The 21,031-nt window shown below is 40.2% G+C and overlaps 1 protein-coding gene across 1 annotated transcript in view; it reads right to left on the bottom strand.

The window, feature by feature from the left end:
- Positions 1–18,514, bottom strand: part of b4galnt3b (beta-1,4-N-acetyl-galactosaminyl transferase 3b) — a 117,736-nt gene extending 99,222 nt beyond the window's left edge. The window contains 1 exon segment of the mRNA XM_052030002.1: positions 17,990–18,514. Within this exon segment, the coding sequence (XP_051885962.1) occupies positions 17,990–18,146 (157 nt within the window). The 5' untranslated portion in view covers positions 18,147–18,514.
- Between the last annotated feature and the right edge of the window lie 2,517 nt (positions 18,515–21,031).

Here is a 21,031-nt window from a genome sequence, read left to right as displayed (position 1 = left end):
GTGCTCGCCTGGGAGGCAAGACTAGTTAATGTGCACAGAGACAATGGGTAAACAGGCCTTAGTGAGTTAGGGCAGGGTCTGCAGAGGTCCAGATGATCAGAATCCTACGGAAAAAGGGATGACAATGTTGGAACTGCTGTCCACAGGTAACAAAAAAATTCCATAAGATCGGAGGTGGTAGTGGATCTGAGTGATGTTTAGAGTTAGAAATAACCGGCTTCAGTGACAGTACAGAAATGTGACTTGAAGATCAAATATAACACTGAAGCTGTCAACAGTGCATTTTCAGGGGGAACTGACAGAGAGAGGGATGGAGTCAACAGGAAACAAAACTGCTGACAGCAAATGACAAACAAGTCAGTTAACAATGGCTATTATTTTTCACTCTGGTAATTTCGTACAAGTGAACCTTGTGTTATCGGGGGGGGGGGGGGGGGGGCGCGTGGGGTGGAGGGGAAACAGTCCATACTGGGATTTTCGGTTATGCAAAGCATCATCTACACATGCATCAAGAAACACAAGTTGAAAACAAGATTAAAAAATGTGTGCTTATTTATTTACTCCTCTTCCCCCCCCACCCCCCCACACACACACATAAATTCCATGAAAGTGAATTTTATTCTGTATCTCAAATTTCTGTGTATTGATTTGTGAATTCTATAAGGTGAATTTCTGTTACTTGAATGTAAGGCAGGGGTTGCCCACATAGGTAATATTTTTCATCTAGACATTTCTTCTGAAATTGGAAATGTCTTCAAGCCAAAGTAGTTCCATTTTGTAAGCGATGATAAAAATAGTGCTTTAGCAACTTCAAACAAGAATGGTCAAATTGGCAATCAAATTGCAAAACAGAAAAATCAATGCTTGAACCTTGAAACACATTTTCTTTGAGACAAGTTAATGAAATATTTCACATCTGCATACTCTCATCCTGATCTGGATGTCCTGGACATCGGCACCAATTGTCAATGGGAGGCAAGATTCTAGTCCTATTACACTAGCAGTGATAAATGTTCATGTTAACTGTGGTCTTGAAGGAGTTAATATGTAAATAAATTGCAGGTATTAAGTATCTGATGCAAAGTTTTGGTTAATTTAAAAAGATGAACAAAAATCATTCATTAGCTATACAGCAAAATTTGTTTTGCATGCATATAGCAAAACACTGGTCCTAAAAAATATGTCAGCAGAATCTACAGTGTATAATTTTGCAAATATTAACTAATTGTCACCCTGGGTATCCTGGTATGGAAGCTGCTTGAAGAATATTCCACAGCAATTTTCGTTTTTCAGATTTCAGGCATCCAACCTTTTGCACTATTTTAATTTTTGCCTTAACTTTTGACTTTACCACAGTTCCGTTTTCAAGACAAACAAAACACAAACAACTTTTTGTGGTTTATCGAGTTGTAAATTCTGACTCTAATAACATACAGTGAGTGAGAAGATGTTGATTTGACCCTTACTCATGACTAACACTATAAGCTTAAGAGAGGGTAAGTTCTTAGGCCGAAATGTCTTCACTGCTTCATCAGCGACTTTCTTCTACCATAAGGTCAGAAGTGGGAATGTTCACTGATCTCCCAAAATCCCAAGGCCTTTCCACAATCCAATGGAGGCAAGTCAAGAACATGATGGAATACTCTCCACTTGACTGGATGGGTGCAGCACCAAAAGCTTGGCACCATCCAGAATAAAGCAGCCCACTTCATTGGCACTCTTCACCCCTTACTTAATTATTACTTAAATTGGGGGTTGGGAATGCATTGTGGAGAGAGTAGAGGCATGGAACTTTTATTTCAAATTTCAAAAATAAACCTTATTCAAAATAAAAAATATATAATACAAAGGAAGAAACAATGCAAAAACAAGCCCTTAACATTCATGGTTGTTACATTCAGTAACATAAACTTTGAAGAGAAAAAACACACAAACAAATATAGCGCCATCGCCGCTTATGTGGCTCCGAGGTAATACCTCTTTCATTGTTTGAGGGGCTTCTCCACCCAACTCTGGTCCTCCATGTGCAGTAGCGGAAGGAGCCTAGGCTGTGGTCCTTCCCCACAGAGCCTTAGCATTGGCTGCACCAAGCTTCCATGCATCCCTCAGCACGTTCTCCTACAGCCTGGATTGTGCCAGTCTGCAACATTCCCTTACAGACATCTCGCTTGCTGGAAGACCAAGTTTCAGGCACACCAAAGGGCGCCCTTCCTCGAGTTGATGACTTTCCAGCAGCACTTGAGGTCTGTTTCGGTGTGCATCCCCGGGAACAGCCCATAGATCAGAGAGTCCTTTATCATGCAGCTGCTGGGGAAGAACCAGGACAAGGACCCTTGCATCCATCTCCACACCCTCTTAGCAAATCCAGTCTGTAAAGAGGTGGATGACCATTTCTTCCCCATTGCAGCCGTCCCGAGGGCACTATACATTGGGAGGTGATATGTTGTCTGTAGCGGAAAGCTCTCACTGGGAGGGCAATTCTCACCGTCAGCCAAGCATGGTCTTGGTGCTTGTTGGTCAGATCTGGCACTGAGGCGTTCTGCCAGATGGTTTGGACCATTTGCTCCAGGAACAAACTCACCGAATCCATAGTGTCCCTGTCCCACAGTGTCTGAAGTACATTCTGCGCTGACCACTGTCCGATGGGACTTGTGGTTGAAAGGTGTGTAGTTGGAAGAGCTCTTCCACAAAGGATAGGTAGTGCGGCAACATCCAGCTGACTGGGAGGTTGCCCGGTAGAGGGACCAGGCCTATCTTCCGCAACACCAGGGACAGGTAGAACCTCAGCACGTAGTGACACTTGGTGCCCATGTACTTTGGGTCCACACACCAACTGATACAGCCACACACGAAGGTGGTCATCAGTATAAAGGGCAACGCTGGGTACTTTTTTGCCCCCATTCTCAGGGGACTTGTGCATCATGACCCATCAGACTCGCTCCATCTTGGACCGCAGATAAACTGAAGGGCATCCTGTGTAATTGCTGAGGCAGAGGAGCAAGAAACAGGCCACACCTGTGCCAAGTACAACAGCCCTGAAAGCATATCGCTCCTGATGACCAAGTTCTTCCCAGTTACCGACAGAGAACGTCATTTCCACAAACCCAATTTTGTTTTACCTTCCCAATCCACTCCAGCCAATTCTCGGTACACACCTCAGCCCCTCCAAACCAGATCCCCAGCATGTTCAGGTAGTCAGACCTGACGGTGAAGGGGACATTGGATCATTTGGGCTAGTTACCGAAGAGCATGGCCTCGCTCTTCCTGCGGTTGATTCTGGCCCCCGATGCTAACTCGAACCGATCAATCTGCGAACTGACCATGACCATGAATCCGAGCAGAACACAGTGACATCGTCCATGTACAGGGAGCTTTTGACGTGTACCTCCACTGCCTGGCAATGTCACCCCTCTTATGCTCTCGTCCTTCCTGATGGATTCAGCAAAGAGTTCTATGCAGCACATAAACAAGATAGGGAAGAGCAGACAACACTGCCTGACTCCAGACTTGATGGGGAAACTATCCGTCTCCCACCCTTGATTTGCACTGCACTATGGATATCTGTGTCGAGTAGTTGGATCTAATTTCTGATTCCCTCCCCAAAACCCATTTTGGAGAGCACATCCATCATGTACGTGGGTGATATCCTGTTGATGGACCTGTCCCAGAGCAAACTTGACCCGGTTGGCGATGGCCTTGGACATGATCTTATTGTCCACGTTCAGTGAAATAGGTCTCCAATTCCTGATGTCCTCCTTCTCCCCCTTCTGCTTGTTTTGAGGGTAATGATGCCCTTCCTCATGGAGTCTGACATTCTGCCAGCCAGAAGCATAGCCTTATACACTTCCAGCAGGTCCGGGCCCATCCAATCCCACAGAGCCAAGTACAACTCTGCCAGTAAGCCATCACTTCTGGGAGTTTTATTTGTGCCAAGGGAACGGATGGAGCCAGTCAGCTGCTCCAGGGACAATGACTGATCCAGGCTCTCCTGCTTGTTGTCATCTAGCACCTGTGATAGAGGACAGGAAATTTTGGGAGGCTGTGCTGTCTGTGGTCTTAGTGTCATACAGACTGGCATAGAAAGATCTGTAGATCTTCAGTATGCCTGTCTGTGAGAATGTTACTGGACCATCCTCTTCCTTAAGGCTGTGGATCACAGAGCTCCCACGTGAACTTTTTGGAAGAAGAAACGTAAGCACATCTCATCCTGTTCCACAAAGCAGACCCTGGATCTGAAGATGATCTTTGAGGATTCGGAGGCAAAGAGCGTAGCTTGCTGCTCGTCACCTCTCGGAATTCCTCTCTCACATCTACCCACCACCCACCGCTCCCCACCTCCCCCCCTCCCACCGACTGCAGAAGGAGAAGTTGCTGCAAGTCTGTCTGGACTTGGCGCAGTTTCCTCCAACTCTGAACACCTTTGAGGATGAAGGACCTTGTAATGTTCTCCTTGGTTGCCTCCCACCAGTGAATCGGGGAGTCAAAGAGGGGCTTCATAGTTCTCCAACCTGTGTAATACCTCTTTAGTTCCTCGATGTTTTCTGCGGTCAGCAGTTTGACATTCAACTTCTATGTTCCCCTGCCTGCCTTCAGATCCACTTGTAGGTGACAGGAGGCTCTAAGGAGGCAGTGGTCAGAGAAGAACACCAGTGTGATGTCGGTGCATCTGACTGTGACTGCCTTTGATGTGAAGAGGAAGTCTATCTGGAACTGTACTGAGCTGTCCATTCCGGTCCATATGTATTGCATTTGTGCTTCACCTCCAGGGGTGCTGAAGGCATTGCACAACTTAGCATCTTTAACCATTTCCAACAGGAGTCTGGAGCTGCTGGCCAAACTCCTGTCAACACTGCCAGATTGTCCAGCTGCATCAATGATGCAGTTGAAGTCACTGGCCAGAACAACTGGTAGGGACATTGCCAGCAGCGGTGGGAGCTGCTTGAGGGCAATGAAGTAAAGTTGAAATGGCAAGAAAGGAATGTTAAGCTATTTTAAAAATGCAACTTTCCATGCAACTTCATAAGGTTAACATGCCATTTAAATGATGTAATTTTTGATTTAAGACTTTGATTATAAACATTTTTAAACACACAGCTCAATTCAATACAAACAAAATGGTTGTCATTGTGCTTCAACATTGGTATAGTGATGGTACCCAAAACAGAAATTACAAAAATGTGCAAAACAAAATTAGACATTTTTTTGGTCATTGTGGTTTCAGAATAAGGTTTGTCAATAGCAAGACAAGGTAAGGCATGATTTGAAATTTATTTGTCTACAGGTTGGCCAAAAAAACTACAGGGTTGGAAATCACAGACTGTTGGAAAGGAAAGAACATGCTGAATGCAAGACCACAAAAAACTTCACTGTACATCTATAAAGCAAACGCCATTGATAACAAGAAGTGAGAAAATACTCAAACATGCTTCAAGCGATATTTCTCAACCTCTTTTTCATGACCCAAAATGAGTAGCAAGAGTGGATTACAAAATAACTTCAAACAAATTGACACCACTGTTGAAAATATGTGGGTCACCATCAAATGGCTCCACCCACTTTGTGCCTCACCCTCAAATTTTAAAAAGGCATGTCTAAATTGTTACCTAGCTAACTTTAATGTCTGTTTGTAAAATTTAAACAGGCTGCAACTTTTGTTTCTAAGCTTATTAAATTTTTCATTCACCCTGGAGATGGATTTTGCGACAGGCCTGCACAACAAGTTTACCTGCTTGGTGACTGGTTAAGTGTGCGGGCTGATAGCCACCATTAAATCTGGCAGGCAAACTGCAGGCTTGCAGCTCAGTGTCTCATGCTCTACCTTCGTGAATATACTTTTTAAAGAAAATAATTATTTGAACCTAACGACATCTTAATAACTACCTTGTTGAATGATCACAGCAAATATGCAAGGCTAGATTGTCATGATACATAAACATTTTTGACAAATTAATAAATATGCACACAATTTTTAGGCACAACACTTAGAAATCTGGCATGTCCCCATCAACCTTTACCAATTTTTAATCGATACACCATAGAAAGCATCCTATCTGGATGCATCATGGCTTAGTATGGCGACTGCTCTGCGTGTGACTGCAAGAAACTGCAGAGAGTCGTGGACACAGCTTAGTACATCATGGAAACTAGCCTCCCCTCCATGGACTGTGTCTATATTTCTCACTGCCTCGGTAAAGTAGCCAGCATAATCAAAGACCCCACCACCCAGACATTCTCTCTTTTCCCCTCTCCTGTTGGGCAGAAGATACAAAAGCCTGAAAGCACGTACCACCAGGCTTAAGAACAGCTTCTATCCTGCTGTTATAAGACTATTGAATGGTTCCCAAGTTCGATAAGATGGACTCTTGATCTCACAGTCTACCTCGTTATGACCTTGCACCTTATTGTCTACCTGCACTGCACTTTCTCTGTAGTTGTTAGACTTTGTTCTGCATTCTGTTATTGTTTTACCTTGTACTACCTCAAAGCACTGTGTAATGAATCGATCTGTATGAACAGTATGCAAGACAAGTGTTTCATTGTACCTTGGTACATGTGACAATAATAAACCAATTCCAATAACACTTCAATTAAAAACATTTCCAAGTTCTCTGCAAAATCATCATCACATTTCCCTTACAACTGGTGCAAAGCCAGTTAGCATGGGTCAAAACTGGAATATTGAAATCAGTGATGCTTATTTCACATAATCAGTTGTTAATCTTAGTTCCAGCTACAATAGTCCATGTCTCTTTTCAGGCAGTCCCTTGACATTGAGATGACTTGCTTCCACTTCAGTTCTGTGTCTAGTCAAGGAGACCAAAGCCAATGTGGGACCCAATCTCTGCCACAGGGGAGCAGTCACTTCAAGGGATGGGTAGGTACTTATATTGGAAGGTAGTGCACACATTCCATCATTTACTTGGAGCTTCTGCATATTAACAATGAATGACTGCAAGTTCTCAATATCTTTCCAAATGATCCTTTCCCATTCTGGGTGGTCTTGGGCCAGGGATTCCCACAAGGTGATGGGCATGTTAGGCTTTCTCCCAGGAGTTTTTGAGACCAACCTTAAATGATTTCCTCTAACCACCTGGTAATCTCTTGTCATGAAAAAGACTTGGAGCAGGCTGTATGTTTCAGGAGTCTGGTGCTGACATAAGGAGGACTTGGCTTTTCCACTAGAGCCAACTGTGTAATTAGGTGCTCAATGATGGGCATAGTGGTGTGGGAGAGGACATGGACATGGTTTGCTTATCATGCCAATGAATTGGAGAAATTTTGTTGAGAAGGCATTGATGAAATCTCTGTAACGCACAGACGTGCCTCTGCTTACACACTGATTCAGAAGTGTACAGGAGGACAGGGATCACCTGGTAGACCATGAGATTTATCCCAGTTTCGAGGTCTTGATTTTCAGATGTCCTTTTCTCAGATGCCCAAACACTGTGCTGGTGCACTGAAGGCGATGATGTATTTCATCATTGATTATTGCCTTCATTGAAATGTGGCTCCCGAAATATGGGAAGAGGTCCATGTTTTCTAGGGTCTTGTTGTGCATTTCTACTGTCAGAAGATGGCATTGTACAGTGAGGGAAAAGGTTGGTAGAGGACCTTTGCTTTACGGATGTTAGGTGGGACCCATTCCCTTGTGTGGTTCTATGTGTAAGCAGCTGATAACTTGGAAGCTGGCCTTCAAACATGCGAACACACAGTCAATGACTAAATGCTAATAAATGAAGTTGGAGTTACCTCTACTCCAGAACCAAGGTAATATGGGTTGAACAGTTCCTACTTGTCCTGTAGATTTGGTCCATTGCTGCCAGAAGCTTGTTGGAGAAGGGCAGCTTTGCAGCAAGAAAACTTCCTTCCCAGAAGAATAGACTGACATCATTACCACTGCAGTCATTGATCTCCCTTCGGAATCACAGCAAGGACCTCAACAATTAAGAATATGGCTACTATATTACAAAAATGGATAACATGGTTGCCATAAACACCACACAAGTTAAACAGTAATGACAGGTAAGACATGCTAAACAGTTTTTTTTAAAAAGATGTTCCCATGTAACTTGGAGGTTTACCTGAGTGTCACATTTTATTAAGAGTGTACCTAGGAGTGGTACTGTCGATCCTTCGCTTAAATCTGAAGATGTTTGGAGTCCATTTATTCAATATTTTCACATGATTATAGATCCCCTTTCAACAACTTTCCAACTTGGAGGAACGGAGTTGACGACATAATATTGCTCTGTTTCTACTGAGAAATTCTAGCTCAGACTTTTTTCTTTTTTTTGTTGTTTTTTTTTGGAAATTTTTTTGTTTAGTTTAGTTTATATTGTTTACAATTTTTCTTATTGATTTGGTTTTTTTTTAATTTATATAATAAATCTTTTTCTTTCCTTTCTTTTCTATTATATTCATTTACTAAGAGATCGTTGGATCTACAGATTTTTTAAAATACTTTATTGTTCTTTATGATTATCTATGCTATGATTGTTATCCTGATCTCTTTGTATTACATGTATAAATATTGATGCTATATATCAATCGGTGTTAATTTGAAAACTAATAAAAAGATTGAAAAAGAAAAAGAAGAGCGTACCAATAATGCGATGTGACTTTTGATTAAAGGGGCTGCAATGATGACTGCCCTAATTGGAAGGCCCCACTGCTACCAGCTTCACAACACTGTTAACAAACCTCAATGCAAACAAAATGGTTATCATTGTCCTTTAACATTGATACAGCAATGATACCCAACAGAATAGGGAAAACTTGATAAAAGTGCACAAGTCAATCTCATAGACTTTGTTTCCCACGTGGTTTCAGGACAAAATCTGCTAACAAAACAACATACCGCAAGTTCCAAAATTTCTTAAACAAAAAAGACCAAAAGAACCCGAAAGATTCGACAGTCATAGACCGTTGCGAGGAAGTAACATACTGAATATAAAATCCACAACAAAGTTTGCTATAGGTCTATACAGCAAAAGTTTGTTGTTGTTGATAGCAAGCAGCAACATGGGAAATGGCTCAAAATGCCTTGAAGCAACGTTTCTCAACCTGTGGCTCATGGTCCAAAAGTGGGTTGCATGAGTAGGATGGGCAACAAAACAACTTTAAACTAATCGGTACCGCCATTTAAAAATGTGGCTCACCATCAAATGGTTTTCTATCGAAATACACAGAAGCTTCAGCCATTCAGTGACTCACATCTCAAATATCTTCCTATGGCCTCAAAGTATCATACCCAGCAATGCACAGAAGCTCAGCTGCCTTTATATTTCATGAGCACATGTCACATGAGCAATTGTATGGATCAGACCCAGATAATTTTTCTAGATGTTTCAAGATCATTGATCCTTTTAACATGGCATATTTCATTTACTCTCTTATTTAAGCATTAATCTATTTCAGCTTTTCATATCATTTTCTAGTCTTCAATTGTGCAACTCAATTGATTTTGACCAAAGATACATCAGACAGTTAAATTTTGTTTTTAAACCCTCATACATGTTTAAAACCAGCTTTTGGCTTTATTGGAACTTTTGACCAACTATCTCATTTTGTATTTCAATTTCTAAACAAGCACAGAAAAAGGGCTGCCGTACAGGCTCAGGTTCAGGTTTGACCTGAGCAACAATCTTCCACAGTCAGTTTAAAAGTAAATAAACAAGCCTCAAAGATGACAATCCATTGCATGCAAAAATGCAAGCAAGTTTAGAAACAAAACCAATTCCTGTTATTACTGAATGACATCACTGAATGACATCACTGCTTGCACATTTTATCTTAGACCAAAATATATGTGTATGTTCCATTTAAACAATTTACTGGCCATCAATGTTTACCAGTGAGTCCTGCTACGAAATTAAATGTTAAGAATCTCTACCCTGAAGGTTCCATTGAAATATTAAAACTCTCCCTCCACAATAAATAATACATTTTAAAATATCTTTTAAAAATATGGCCAAATCTACCTACCAGCCTTACCATCTTGCTGCACAGTTCAATGGAAAGTACTGACCACAGCCCGGTATCAGCAGATACAACTGCAGTAACTAGAATAACTAATCACTATGTAGTGGGCATAACAGCGAATGGCTGTCATTTCATTAGTGGGCTGACTCTGTTGAAATTAACTTTTCCTACTTCTTCCCTGTCAATCACACCTTTACAGAGGTTTGTTTCCTTCAACTCTGGCATCATCTCCTGCAGGGATTCAAGCCAAGGATTGCTCAAGGTCAGAGAAGAATTCCTCTTTTATCTCATGTGTTGCTTGCTGGTCATGATTCATATGCCAATGACTTTAACACACTGGAACGCTGTTCTGTCATAACGACCAACCAGTTTTGTCTTTTGGTAAATCTCTTTTGCACCCTCTGAAAAGCCTTCCTAACAGCACAGTTATGGCTGTAATGTTATTTTCTGAAGGTATAAAGATATAATGTCCTTGTTTTTGTATTCTATACCTCTTCATAAAGTCCAAGTTCCTGTAACAACTTTCTCAACCTGTGCTGCCATTTCTAATGAACTATACCGCTACATTTCTGTTCTTGTACCCTCTTTAGAATTGTGCCCTCTAGTTTATATTGCCTCTTCTCATTCCTCTTACCAAAATGCAACTTTCACCACTACTTTCTTAAGGACAATTAGGAATGAGCAAAAAAAAAATTGGCCTTGCCAACGATGCCCAGATCCTGAATAACATGGAAAAAATAGCTTTCTCTGCCTGATTGTTACAGGGCTTCAGCAGAGGCCACTTCAATTAAAAAGACTTTAGCTTCTATGGGGCTGCCATACACGTGGTTTGGGGCTGATGCAGGTCTCAATTTTATAACTTATGAAAGGAGGGAAATCTCATTCTGAGAGCCAATTTCAATCTTTGTAATCAAAGAATCAACATTTTCTGTTGCATGTACAGATTAAGACTACAATCATCTGGGAAGACTCATGTTCAGAAAAAAAGCATCTTATTTGAAATCATCAACTAAAAGAAAATTTGAATTGAAAGAAATTTTGCATTTAAATTGTGATGAACAAAAAAATTACAAAACTAGTGATAAGTGAAAGCACTAATTCACAGAGCAGTGTTTCTAAGTTAATCTTAAAAGTACATGCAGGAATTTAAAGCAAAACCGCATTAGTCTGCTATTCCATTGTTTAGAAATCCCAATGATTCGGCATCTGTCTCACCACATGTTTTTATATCCCACCACATGTTGTTTTCAACACTTCCTCTGAAGCCAATGGAGCCTTGATTCCCATATTCCCTTTAAACTCAATGGGCCCTGTTTCCCACACTTCCTTCAAACTCACAGGAAAATTTATCACACTATTATGTAACATCTTTAAAAATATAAAAGTGTATTGGTGTATTAGTAGGAATAACATCCAGTTGTCCAGAAAATTTGCCAGTCAGCACCAAAATCCTGAGGATGCTAAATCATCAGAGTTTTACTATGCTCATGGTTACTCTGCCACCTGGTAGGAATGCATTCTTCAACATATTTCATGCAGCAGAACAATATAATTCAGCAGACAAATAGATTGCCATTATCTACAAGCTAATAAAGTTAAATAATGCAATGAATTTGATACAGAAGTTTTTTTTTCCAGGAAGTCAGGAAGGCAAGGTATTTCAAGAAAGAGGATATCTTCTGCTTATAAGTGAACTATCTCCAGATGGCCAAGTGATACAAAAGCTGTTATGTTATGATCACATAACTGAAGTTGTGCTGCTCAATAAGAGTAAAAAATGTATTATTCAGGCAAACAATCCAAGAGACTCTTGAGCTTGTGTTCTACTTTGAACCAGGTTTCTCATTGACAATGGCAAAAAGAAATATTTCATCTCTACAAGTGATTGTTCCTCCACATTAGCATTCCTATGGGTATAGGAAGAAGATAAAGGAAAAAAGAAGTATCTAAAAAAAATAGTTGGCAAGCTCAAGGAGTGGTCACTGTTGTGCTACACCACCACCACCCCACCCCCCATAAACCACATAATAATGCTTTTGACCTTGACCCACACGCAACAGGGCCCATTGGCAGGAGTGCAGCTAATTCCATGCAGTTGTACCTCACCCACTAATGTCAGAAAAAGTGCAGGATTAAAAAGATCAGATGGACAATTCAACATTAAGACCACATTCTTATTGGCTACTGATGCCAGATGCTGTGGGAAAAGTTATCTTGGATCAGGATATGGAGTGAAATAGGACTTCAATCCACTTCATGTCAGGGTTCAGAGCAATTTGCAGTGATTTAACACAAAGAACTGCAAAACATAACTATTATTGATTAGTTACTTCAATTCAAATTAGACAGAGTAGATGGAAATTAAAAGTGATAATTAAATGTCCTTTTAGTTTTTAATCTATTAGTTAATCTTGTTAAGAATTAAGTATGCATATAATTTCTTACACCCACTAGTATTAAATTTATCAATGAAAAGCATACCATGGCCTTTGCATTTATCCAATTTCTATGGACAGCTGGCACTTACAATGAAGATCATTTCTCTGTTGAAAGCCACAAAATGAGCAATAATATTCTTTACAGCAGCAGAGAAAGGCTTCAAGATGACTAAGTGTGTTGGTGAAAAACAGAAATATGTATTTGTCTGTTGCTAATATTATAGATGCAGCAAAACACATTCACATCGCAAGAGGCAGTTTAAGCAAATAGTTTTTTTTAAAATGCAAAACCTATTTTGACATGTTTCTCAGTGTTTTAACATCATTGCTGTAATGGAACAATGCTGTAAAGATTGGAAAAGTCAATACAACATGTATTAACATGGTGTAAGGTCGAGAAGCAGAGAAGCAAGTCAAAAAACAATGCCAATGAAAAGAATATGTTGAAACAGAATTCAGTTTAAAACTTGAAGGACAGGGCACTAATTTAGTGTTATGTTGGAAGCACACAGCTAACTAGCAGAACAAGTACAATTATATGTAACAACATACTAACGAAGCATGATACTTCAAACAAGTAAAGTAGGAACTGAAATAAGAAATAGAAAGAACAAAGTAGTGGTTAAAACATTCAAAGGACTATGTTACCGAAGAAAAACAATATTTATGACAGAACGTTAGACAATTAGTATGAGGGCCAGATTCAAGGAGTAGCTTACTTTGTGACAGAGCAAACAAGAATGAATTGCTCAGTCTGCAGAAGAAAGAGAGCATCTAAGTGCAACTTTCAGTCAACAGAACACAGCAGGGGAAAGGAGATCTCAAGTGCAGTCTCTCAGAAGGCAGATCTCTGAGGATTTGAGGAACAATGTGTCCATTGTCTTTGTTAAGTATTACTTATTTCCATTGGACCAAAAAGTTACTTAATAAATCTGTTATGGTTATAATCAATATTTTTGTTTCATACTGGTGTGTTGTAATCACAAACAAGATATTTAAATTAAATCCTGAAAACAAAACAAAACTATGAATTGGCAAATCTGTGAATTTTAGCCCAAACTGAGATTTGTCATCAGAAAGACAATTTTAATCTTCAACCTACTGGGATTACAAGAATGGCAAATCCAATTAGCACGAGTTCTGAGCAAGAGTCCATTTCAAGCATCTGCAGTTTTATTTGTTTTCAATTATTTTCTTCAAAGTTAACTGGAGCAGATTCAGAGTGGATCTAAATAATTGTTGGAAATAGGGGAGACTTTAAGATGAAAGAAATGCAAAGAAAATGTAATACAAAATCCAAACATAGAAGATAAAATGTTCCTGTACTGATCAGAGATGGTGGATGGAGGACAAGGAGGTAAGGAAGGGAAATTGCAAACAGTGCCAAAACCAAGGCACAAGTGGAAGGAAAGATTTATATAAAATAGGTGGGATCATGAAATGTTGCATTGAGCCAAATCTTTCTGCCACTGCTTCTCCACCCAACACCTCCCCCCTACCCACCTCACTGCAATTACTGCCCATGCCGTTACCTACTTGGTCTCAAATGAGGAGAGCTGATCTTGCCAGCAGCAAGGTCTCAAGTCCCCAGCAGTGCAGTTAGGAAATCAGGCTCCCAAAGTGGCCCCCACAAGGTTGTAGGGACAATTGAGAGGCAGCAAAGCCCTGTCTCCAATTTTATCAAGTGTAAAAGCCAAGACGGATATTTAACACTGTTTATAAAATGTAAACGAATTTAAAAGTTCAAAAAAAGTTAAACACATGAGAGTAATGCAAAAAAATTAATGATTTTGTTTTTCCTTTACTTCCCTATTCAAATTCCCGCAAGCTCTAACAAAATCAATGAGTTTTGGATGCTGTAACAAATCTAACCTGGTGGAGGATCTGACAGAAAATTCTTCAGTGTAATGCCAGGAAATGTCAGCAAAACTGGTCTCCACTACTTAATTCAATGTAGAATCTAGCAATGAAATGAATTGACAAAGTTAACAATTTATATAATGCCTTTAAGAATGATACTTTGCTCAAAAGCCTTTTTAGGAAAGGTCTCCAAAAGAGAGGTAGCGAAATGGAATTCCGGAGCTCAGTATCAAGATAGCTAAAAGCACATTGGCTAATGGCATGGCAAATATTGGGTTTGCATAAGAAGTCAAAGTTGGAGGAACACTGAGCTGTTGGAGGGCTGTGGAAGTGGAGAAATGCAGAGATTTGAAAAAAAAATTTAAAAATCAGGCCTTTAAGAACTAAAAAGCGAAATGTATGTTCATGAATGGTGATAGATGACTAGATCTTTGTGCAGTTTAAGGTTAGATGCAAATGAATTTTGCATAACTCAAGTTCATGAATTGTGGAAGAGAGGAAGACTATTGGAATATCACTGAAATATTCCAATATAAAGGCAACAAAGTACAATGGCTCTGAAGTTGCATCTCAAGCTCTCATTAATCCCCAGGTATACAATTTGAGCAACATTACAAGATCTGCTAATAATTAATTCATATTTTTACTTTGAATCTAGAACAAAAAAGTTGGTCAACTCATAAATCAGCCGGAAATATCACACAAGTACCTCTGGTTGTGGAACTGATCCCTGCTCCCCAAGTATACAAAAAAAATGAAATGTATCATTTGCCCTTTTTTGCTGAACTAGAAACTGAAAAATCAAGGGTGCATCAATAAAACTTCACTTCTGTTAAATTCACTTAGAAAAAGCAATCATCATTCATTTCCTTAAAACTGAACCAAAGTATAATAGCACTGAAGATGCATATTAAACTCTCATTAATCCCCATGTGCATAACTTGAGCAACATCGTAAGATGGCAATAAATAATCTTTTGCTTCTTGGAGCTACCAAAGCACAGAAATCATGGCGTTATCTAGCTGGATGTTGTACTTAGAGCATTAACCACAATTTACAGTGTCCACTAAAACAACTGTCAAACAGACAGAAGGCTGATTTGAGAATCAACTCAATATTGGCCAGCTTACAAATCATTAGCAATCCAGAGTTTCATTTAACTTCGAACTGAGGATAACTATGACACAATGCTCAAAAATTGGTCTACAATTTCTGTGTCCAACAATTGCTTCTCATCTACATCCATCATTCAATTATTAGAACACAGAACAGTACAGTGCAGTACAGGAACAGGATCTTCAGCCCACGATGTTGTGCCAAACTAATTAAACATCTTAGTAAAGTCATCCCTTCTGCCTACACAAAGTCCATATCCCTCCATTCTCTCAAGAGCCTCCTGAATGCCTTTATCATATTTGCCTCCACAACCAACCCTGGCAGCGCATTCCAGGCACTCATCACTCTGTGTAAAAAATAATTTGCCCCACACATCTTCTTTGAACTTACCCCCTCTCACCTTAAATGCATGCCCTCTAGTATTAGACATTTTGACCCTCAGAAAAAGATACCAGCTACCTATCCCATCTATGCCTCTCATAATCTTATCAGATCTCCCTTCAGCCTCCGCTGCTCCAGACAAAACAACACAAGTTTATCCAACCTCTCCTTATAGCACATGCCCTCTAATCCAGGCAGCATTCTTTTCTGCAACTTCTCCAAAGCCAATATAATGGGGTAACCAGAATTGAATGCAATACTCCAGATGCGACCTAACCAGAGTTTTATAAAGCTGCAACATAACTTTGAGATTCTGGAACTCAATGGTTCAACTAATAAAGGCAAGCATGCCATACACCTTCTTTACCACCCTGTCAACCTATGACCAACACACAAGTATTTATATTGCATTAGTTGCATAGTAAAATATTCTAAAAAGAGTTATCAAAATTTGACACAGGCCACACAAGAAAATATTGGGGCAGAAGACCAAAATATTGGTTGAAGGTAACATTGAGAGATTGACACAAAGAAGAAAAAGGACATTGAGAGGTAGAGGTTTTGGGATTGAACTCCAGAGCTTAGGAGCAACACAAGATGCTGGAGTAATTCAGTGGGTCAGGCAGCATCTATGAAGGAAAATGGACAGTTGATGTTTTAGGTCAAGACCCTTCAGCTGGACTGGAGAGAAAGAGTCCAAATGATGGAGTCCAGATGTAGAGTCTCAACCCAAAACATCGACTGTCCATTGTCCTCCACAGATGCTATCTGACCCACTTAGTTCCTCTAGCATCCTATATTTTACTCCAGATTCCAGCATCTGCAGTCTCCCATGTCTCCAGAGCTTTGGACGTTGGCAACTGAAAGGTCAAAGAGCAAACATAGAGTGATTAAATGTGGAGAAGTTAGAGATGAGAAATGGAAAAGTCCAGCTATCTCAGAGGGTTACAAGGACAGAAATTACAGAGTTAGGTTAGAGCAAGGGCATGGAAGGACTGAAAATAATAATTTTAAAACCAATTCATTGCTTAATAGGGACCCAATACAAATCAATAGAACACAAGGGTGGTGGTTGAACAGAACTTGATGCAAGTTAAGACACAGCAATATTGTGTATGACCCCAATGAGATTATGGAGGGCAAAGAGGAGGAAGTGTGATTAAACATATGCTGCAAGGTCACAAATGCATGAGGGCTTCTTCAGATGACGTTGAGCCAAGGGTAGAGTCACCCAGCCCGATGGGACATATTGTCCAAGGATCATCTCCGGTGTTAATAAATATGGCAATTAGGCTGGGAACTGTTCTGTTCGATATGACAGTTACCAGGGACTGGAACGGAGCGGGTAGCTAGAAGACAGATCAAAAGATCAAAGACGTCAGCTTCGTCTTATCAATGTTATTTAAACTACAATTACTATACTGTAGCTCAAAGACAACGTTAAGCAAATTGCACCGTTTCGGCTGAATCTTCGGGCACAGGACGGTTGGTCTTCGAAGTTAAAAGTGCCCAGCGCAATGCAAGACTATTTGCATGGCAACTTCTTAACTATTCCAAAAGAAAACGGCTAAAGGTCTTTTTTGTGTGGGTCGCCTCGCGGCGAAAGGAGGCGGGTAATCCACCATCTACGTTTCTGTTTTACAAGAGAAAAGCTGCATTTCCAAGACAAAGCTTTTTACTCGAGAAACTAAATTCAAATTAACTAAAGTACTTTCTCTTCCAACACAAAGTCGTGAACCTCCACAAATTATTCATATATATATATCGCCTGGCAGAGCCGTTTTGTTTCTGCATAGGTCGTTCTGTGAGGAGATGAATCGGAGTGAAAAACTTGAGCAAGACCAAGCGGACGTGTGGGAAGGGTGAGCGGGTGTTTGCCGAGAGCCGTGCTCGAACTCCCCACGCACTGGGGAAAACGCCGCGCCTGCATTGTCCCATTGTGTGGATCCGGCACAAGCATGGACACTCAAACCGTGATTTACAACTACCTCCGATCCTGCCCGAGTGGAACCCATTTCACCAAAAGAGTGAAACTAGACACTTGGAAATACACTAATAATAGCAATCCAGAGACTACGTGAAAACGCCATTTTCCACAACGAATTGTCGACGGTAAGAATTTGTCCAGACACGGAAAAAACTGGCTTTTTTTTTAAAAAAAAACACCTCACGGTTCAAGGCCAAGAGCTCGGTTTATTGTGCTGCTTCCTTACCGCGATGGGGCTTGTAGGCGCCGCTCCTCCTCCACTCGCTCGAAGCGACGAACTCCAGGTAAGCCGCCCAAACTCCAATCCCCAGGATCACCACAAACACCAGCACCTTAAAATGTTTCCGAATCTTCTTAACGGGGAAAAGGAGCATCATCCTCATGTGTACAAAATGTATAGCGATCGGTGTGTGTCCTGGTTTAATGAAGTGCCCCGGTCGGCTTCTAACTCATTTAACAAAGTGCCGGTCCTCGACCAACCCCGGGTGAGCGAAGGGAGGGAGCACACCCATTCGACGTACAGCTCGCTACACCCCCATTTCGCCGACCAGCACTTTTTTTTCCCAGCCGCTTTTGCATTCACTCCGGGCAATGTTTTCGGAAAAAAATTACAGGAAGGATCTTCCGACACAGCGTCCGCGAAGCCATGCACCACCCTGGCTTGTGCTGACACCCTTCGTTTCTTCATGCATCCAGAAGGTGGAGAGAGAGAGAGAAAACGTCGCTTTCTCCTTCAAAGCGGCACCTTTCAGCAAGGTAACGTCCCCTAAAACAATGATTTCTGAAGTACTAAAATCAGAACTGGTGATTCTATTCCTTGAAGTTCATCCGTTCATCACATTGCCTTGGTCATCACGGTATCCTAGTTATATTTAGTCGATTGTAAAGCCATTTAGCAGTCTTTATTACTTAGCATTATAGTACATTAAATTTCTGTAAGCTTCTGAATGGAAAATGATTAAGTTATGATTATCTATTTCCACTTTCTATCCTTGTTAAATGATCCAGAATTTTGACATAATTTCGGTTGCAATGGGCCCCACTTTGCCATGGGATATTTTAAGCACAATTATTGTTAATAGTTTTAACGTTCAGCACTGTATAAATAGTATGCAAAAACTTTGCTTGCTTTTATTTGTTAAGAACACAGGTCTGCTGTATCTATCATGACGTTTGCTGACTTTCTAAATAGCCCCTCTGCCCTTTTGTTTGTTCAACTGCAGGCAAGTCTGATGTTCCTATACCTCCACATCTGGCTCTCATTTTTGTTTCAGAGCCACAGACGAGGCTCACAAATGACCATGCCAACATGCAGAGTGAATGTGGTTTGACCAGTGGATTATAATGTGGAAAAATGTGAGGCTATGCACTTTAGTGCACAAAAATAGAAAGGCAATGTATTTTTTAATGCTGAAAGATTGAAAAAAGTTGGTATTCAGAAGTGAGCTTTAAACTATCTGTTCTTTTCTAGGCTCCTACTTCTACACCTGTACCACTGCTAATTATTTATCCACCACTTGCCACTCCTACCAAAACCTGCTGACTCCCTCAACATGTCTGAACTAGAGTTCTTCCAATTGTTTTGCAACCTTCCAATTTCCACCCTCTATCAATTCAGTTCCTCAAATCCACCCCACCTCATCTCCACTTAACATCCCATGTATGAAAAATTGATTGCTGCTAATCTGAAAATGCCTTTTTGCTTGTTTGAAACTTTTGTCTCCTATTCCTACTCCTGCAGTTTAAAGCAATATTCTAGATTAACCTTTTCAATATCCTTAACTATCATAACTTAAATATCATTTTATGAGTTCTGTAGTGTCCTTTCTAGACAATAAAGGCCACATTTTGCCTCGGTATTCTGATTCTTGGGATTTGTGCCATGGGCCTTCTCTCCAGTGCTTGAAAACTAGAAGTAGACATTGTGTCACTGCAAGGTGTGACTTGAGTGTTCTGAGTTTCCTTTTACATTTTGGCAGTAGAGTTCAGCATCTTACTGGTTTTATTGATTGATGTTCAGAATTGGTCAAACTTGTTCAGTAAGCGAACTTACTGAGAATCATTGGTCTCTTTCAACTGCAGTATAACTAAACAAACGTCAGTCATGTTGTACATATGTTGTCTTTGCTTTATTTTGTGGCACTGCATACTTGTTTGCCATCAATCTTATCCAGCATTGTTCTGTCCACTTGAGTATCTTTTCTAGCTCATTCTTTTATTTTTGAGATGTTCCTTAACACTGTACCTTTTTATTTTAGTATCATCTGCAAATATATCCATTTTGCAAATGTTTCTGAACCTTTGTCAATCAGGTAAATTGCGAACAGAAATGGTCTTACCACTGAAATCTACTTGATATTGCTTCTTCCTACCAAGAGCCCTTTCCTCTTTCCCCTATACTGAAGTTATTTTTCAAGGATATGTTTTGTGACCTTTCAGACAGTTTGTTATCCATTTAGACACTTGCGGCCCTAGAGCTTTAATTGCAAACAAAAAATCTTTTGTATAGAATTTTGATAAAACCCTATCAGAAGCTAGAAATATTCTGCCTCTTTTCTTTATATATTTTTTAAAAAATCTTCAAACAATAGATTTCCTTAACCAGACATTTTGTCAAATTTTACTGAATTTTCTTTTAGTTCAAAAGTAAACTGAACAACTTGAAACAATCTATAAATTTCCATGGATGTGGTCAATACTCAATACTTTAAAATGAAATTTGGCTCTTAAACTCAAGGAACGTTCAGTACAAGTGTTTAGTTCAGTCATTATTGTTCTTAGAGGTTTTCCAAAGCTGTTGTCCCAAAATGCAATCGTGAACCACAGTGACTAAAAATCAAAACAAAAACTTCATGGTTTAATCTTCTACCTTTGCCATCCACTACTCTTCTCATAGAACTTTCCCTTGCAACCACAAGAGATAAAGAATGTCCTTTTCCCCATCTGGGGTCCCAAATAGCCCTTCCAGATATAGCAGTAAATCTCTTGCATTTCTTCCAGTCTAGTGCACTGCATTTAATGCTCAAAATGTGGTCTGCTCTGTGCTAGAGAAACCAAACAGTTTGGGTGACCACTTTGCAGAAACACCTCTTCAGCCTGCAAAAATGACCCTGAGCTCGCAGTCTCCTGTCACTTTAAGAACCCAACCCTGTGCTATTCTGACTCCTCAGTCCTGAGATTCCTACACTGTTCCAACAAAGCTAAATGTAATCCTGAGGAACAGCACATTACAGCCCTTGGGACTCATTATCGAATTCAACAATTTCAA

This window comes from Pristis pectinata, chromosome 15 (assembly GCF_009764475.1).
Source record: "Pristis pectinata isolate sPriPec2 chromosome 15, sPriPec2.1.pri, whole genome shotgun sequence".
Classification (NCBI taxonomy): domain Eukaryota; kingdom Metazoa; phylum Chordata; class Chondrichthyes; order Rhinopristiformes; family Pristidae; genus Pristis; species Pristis pectinata.
Note: the sequence above shows the minus strand (reverse complement) of the source record. Positions and strands in the feature narration are given on the sequence as shown.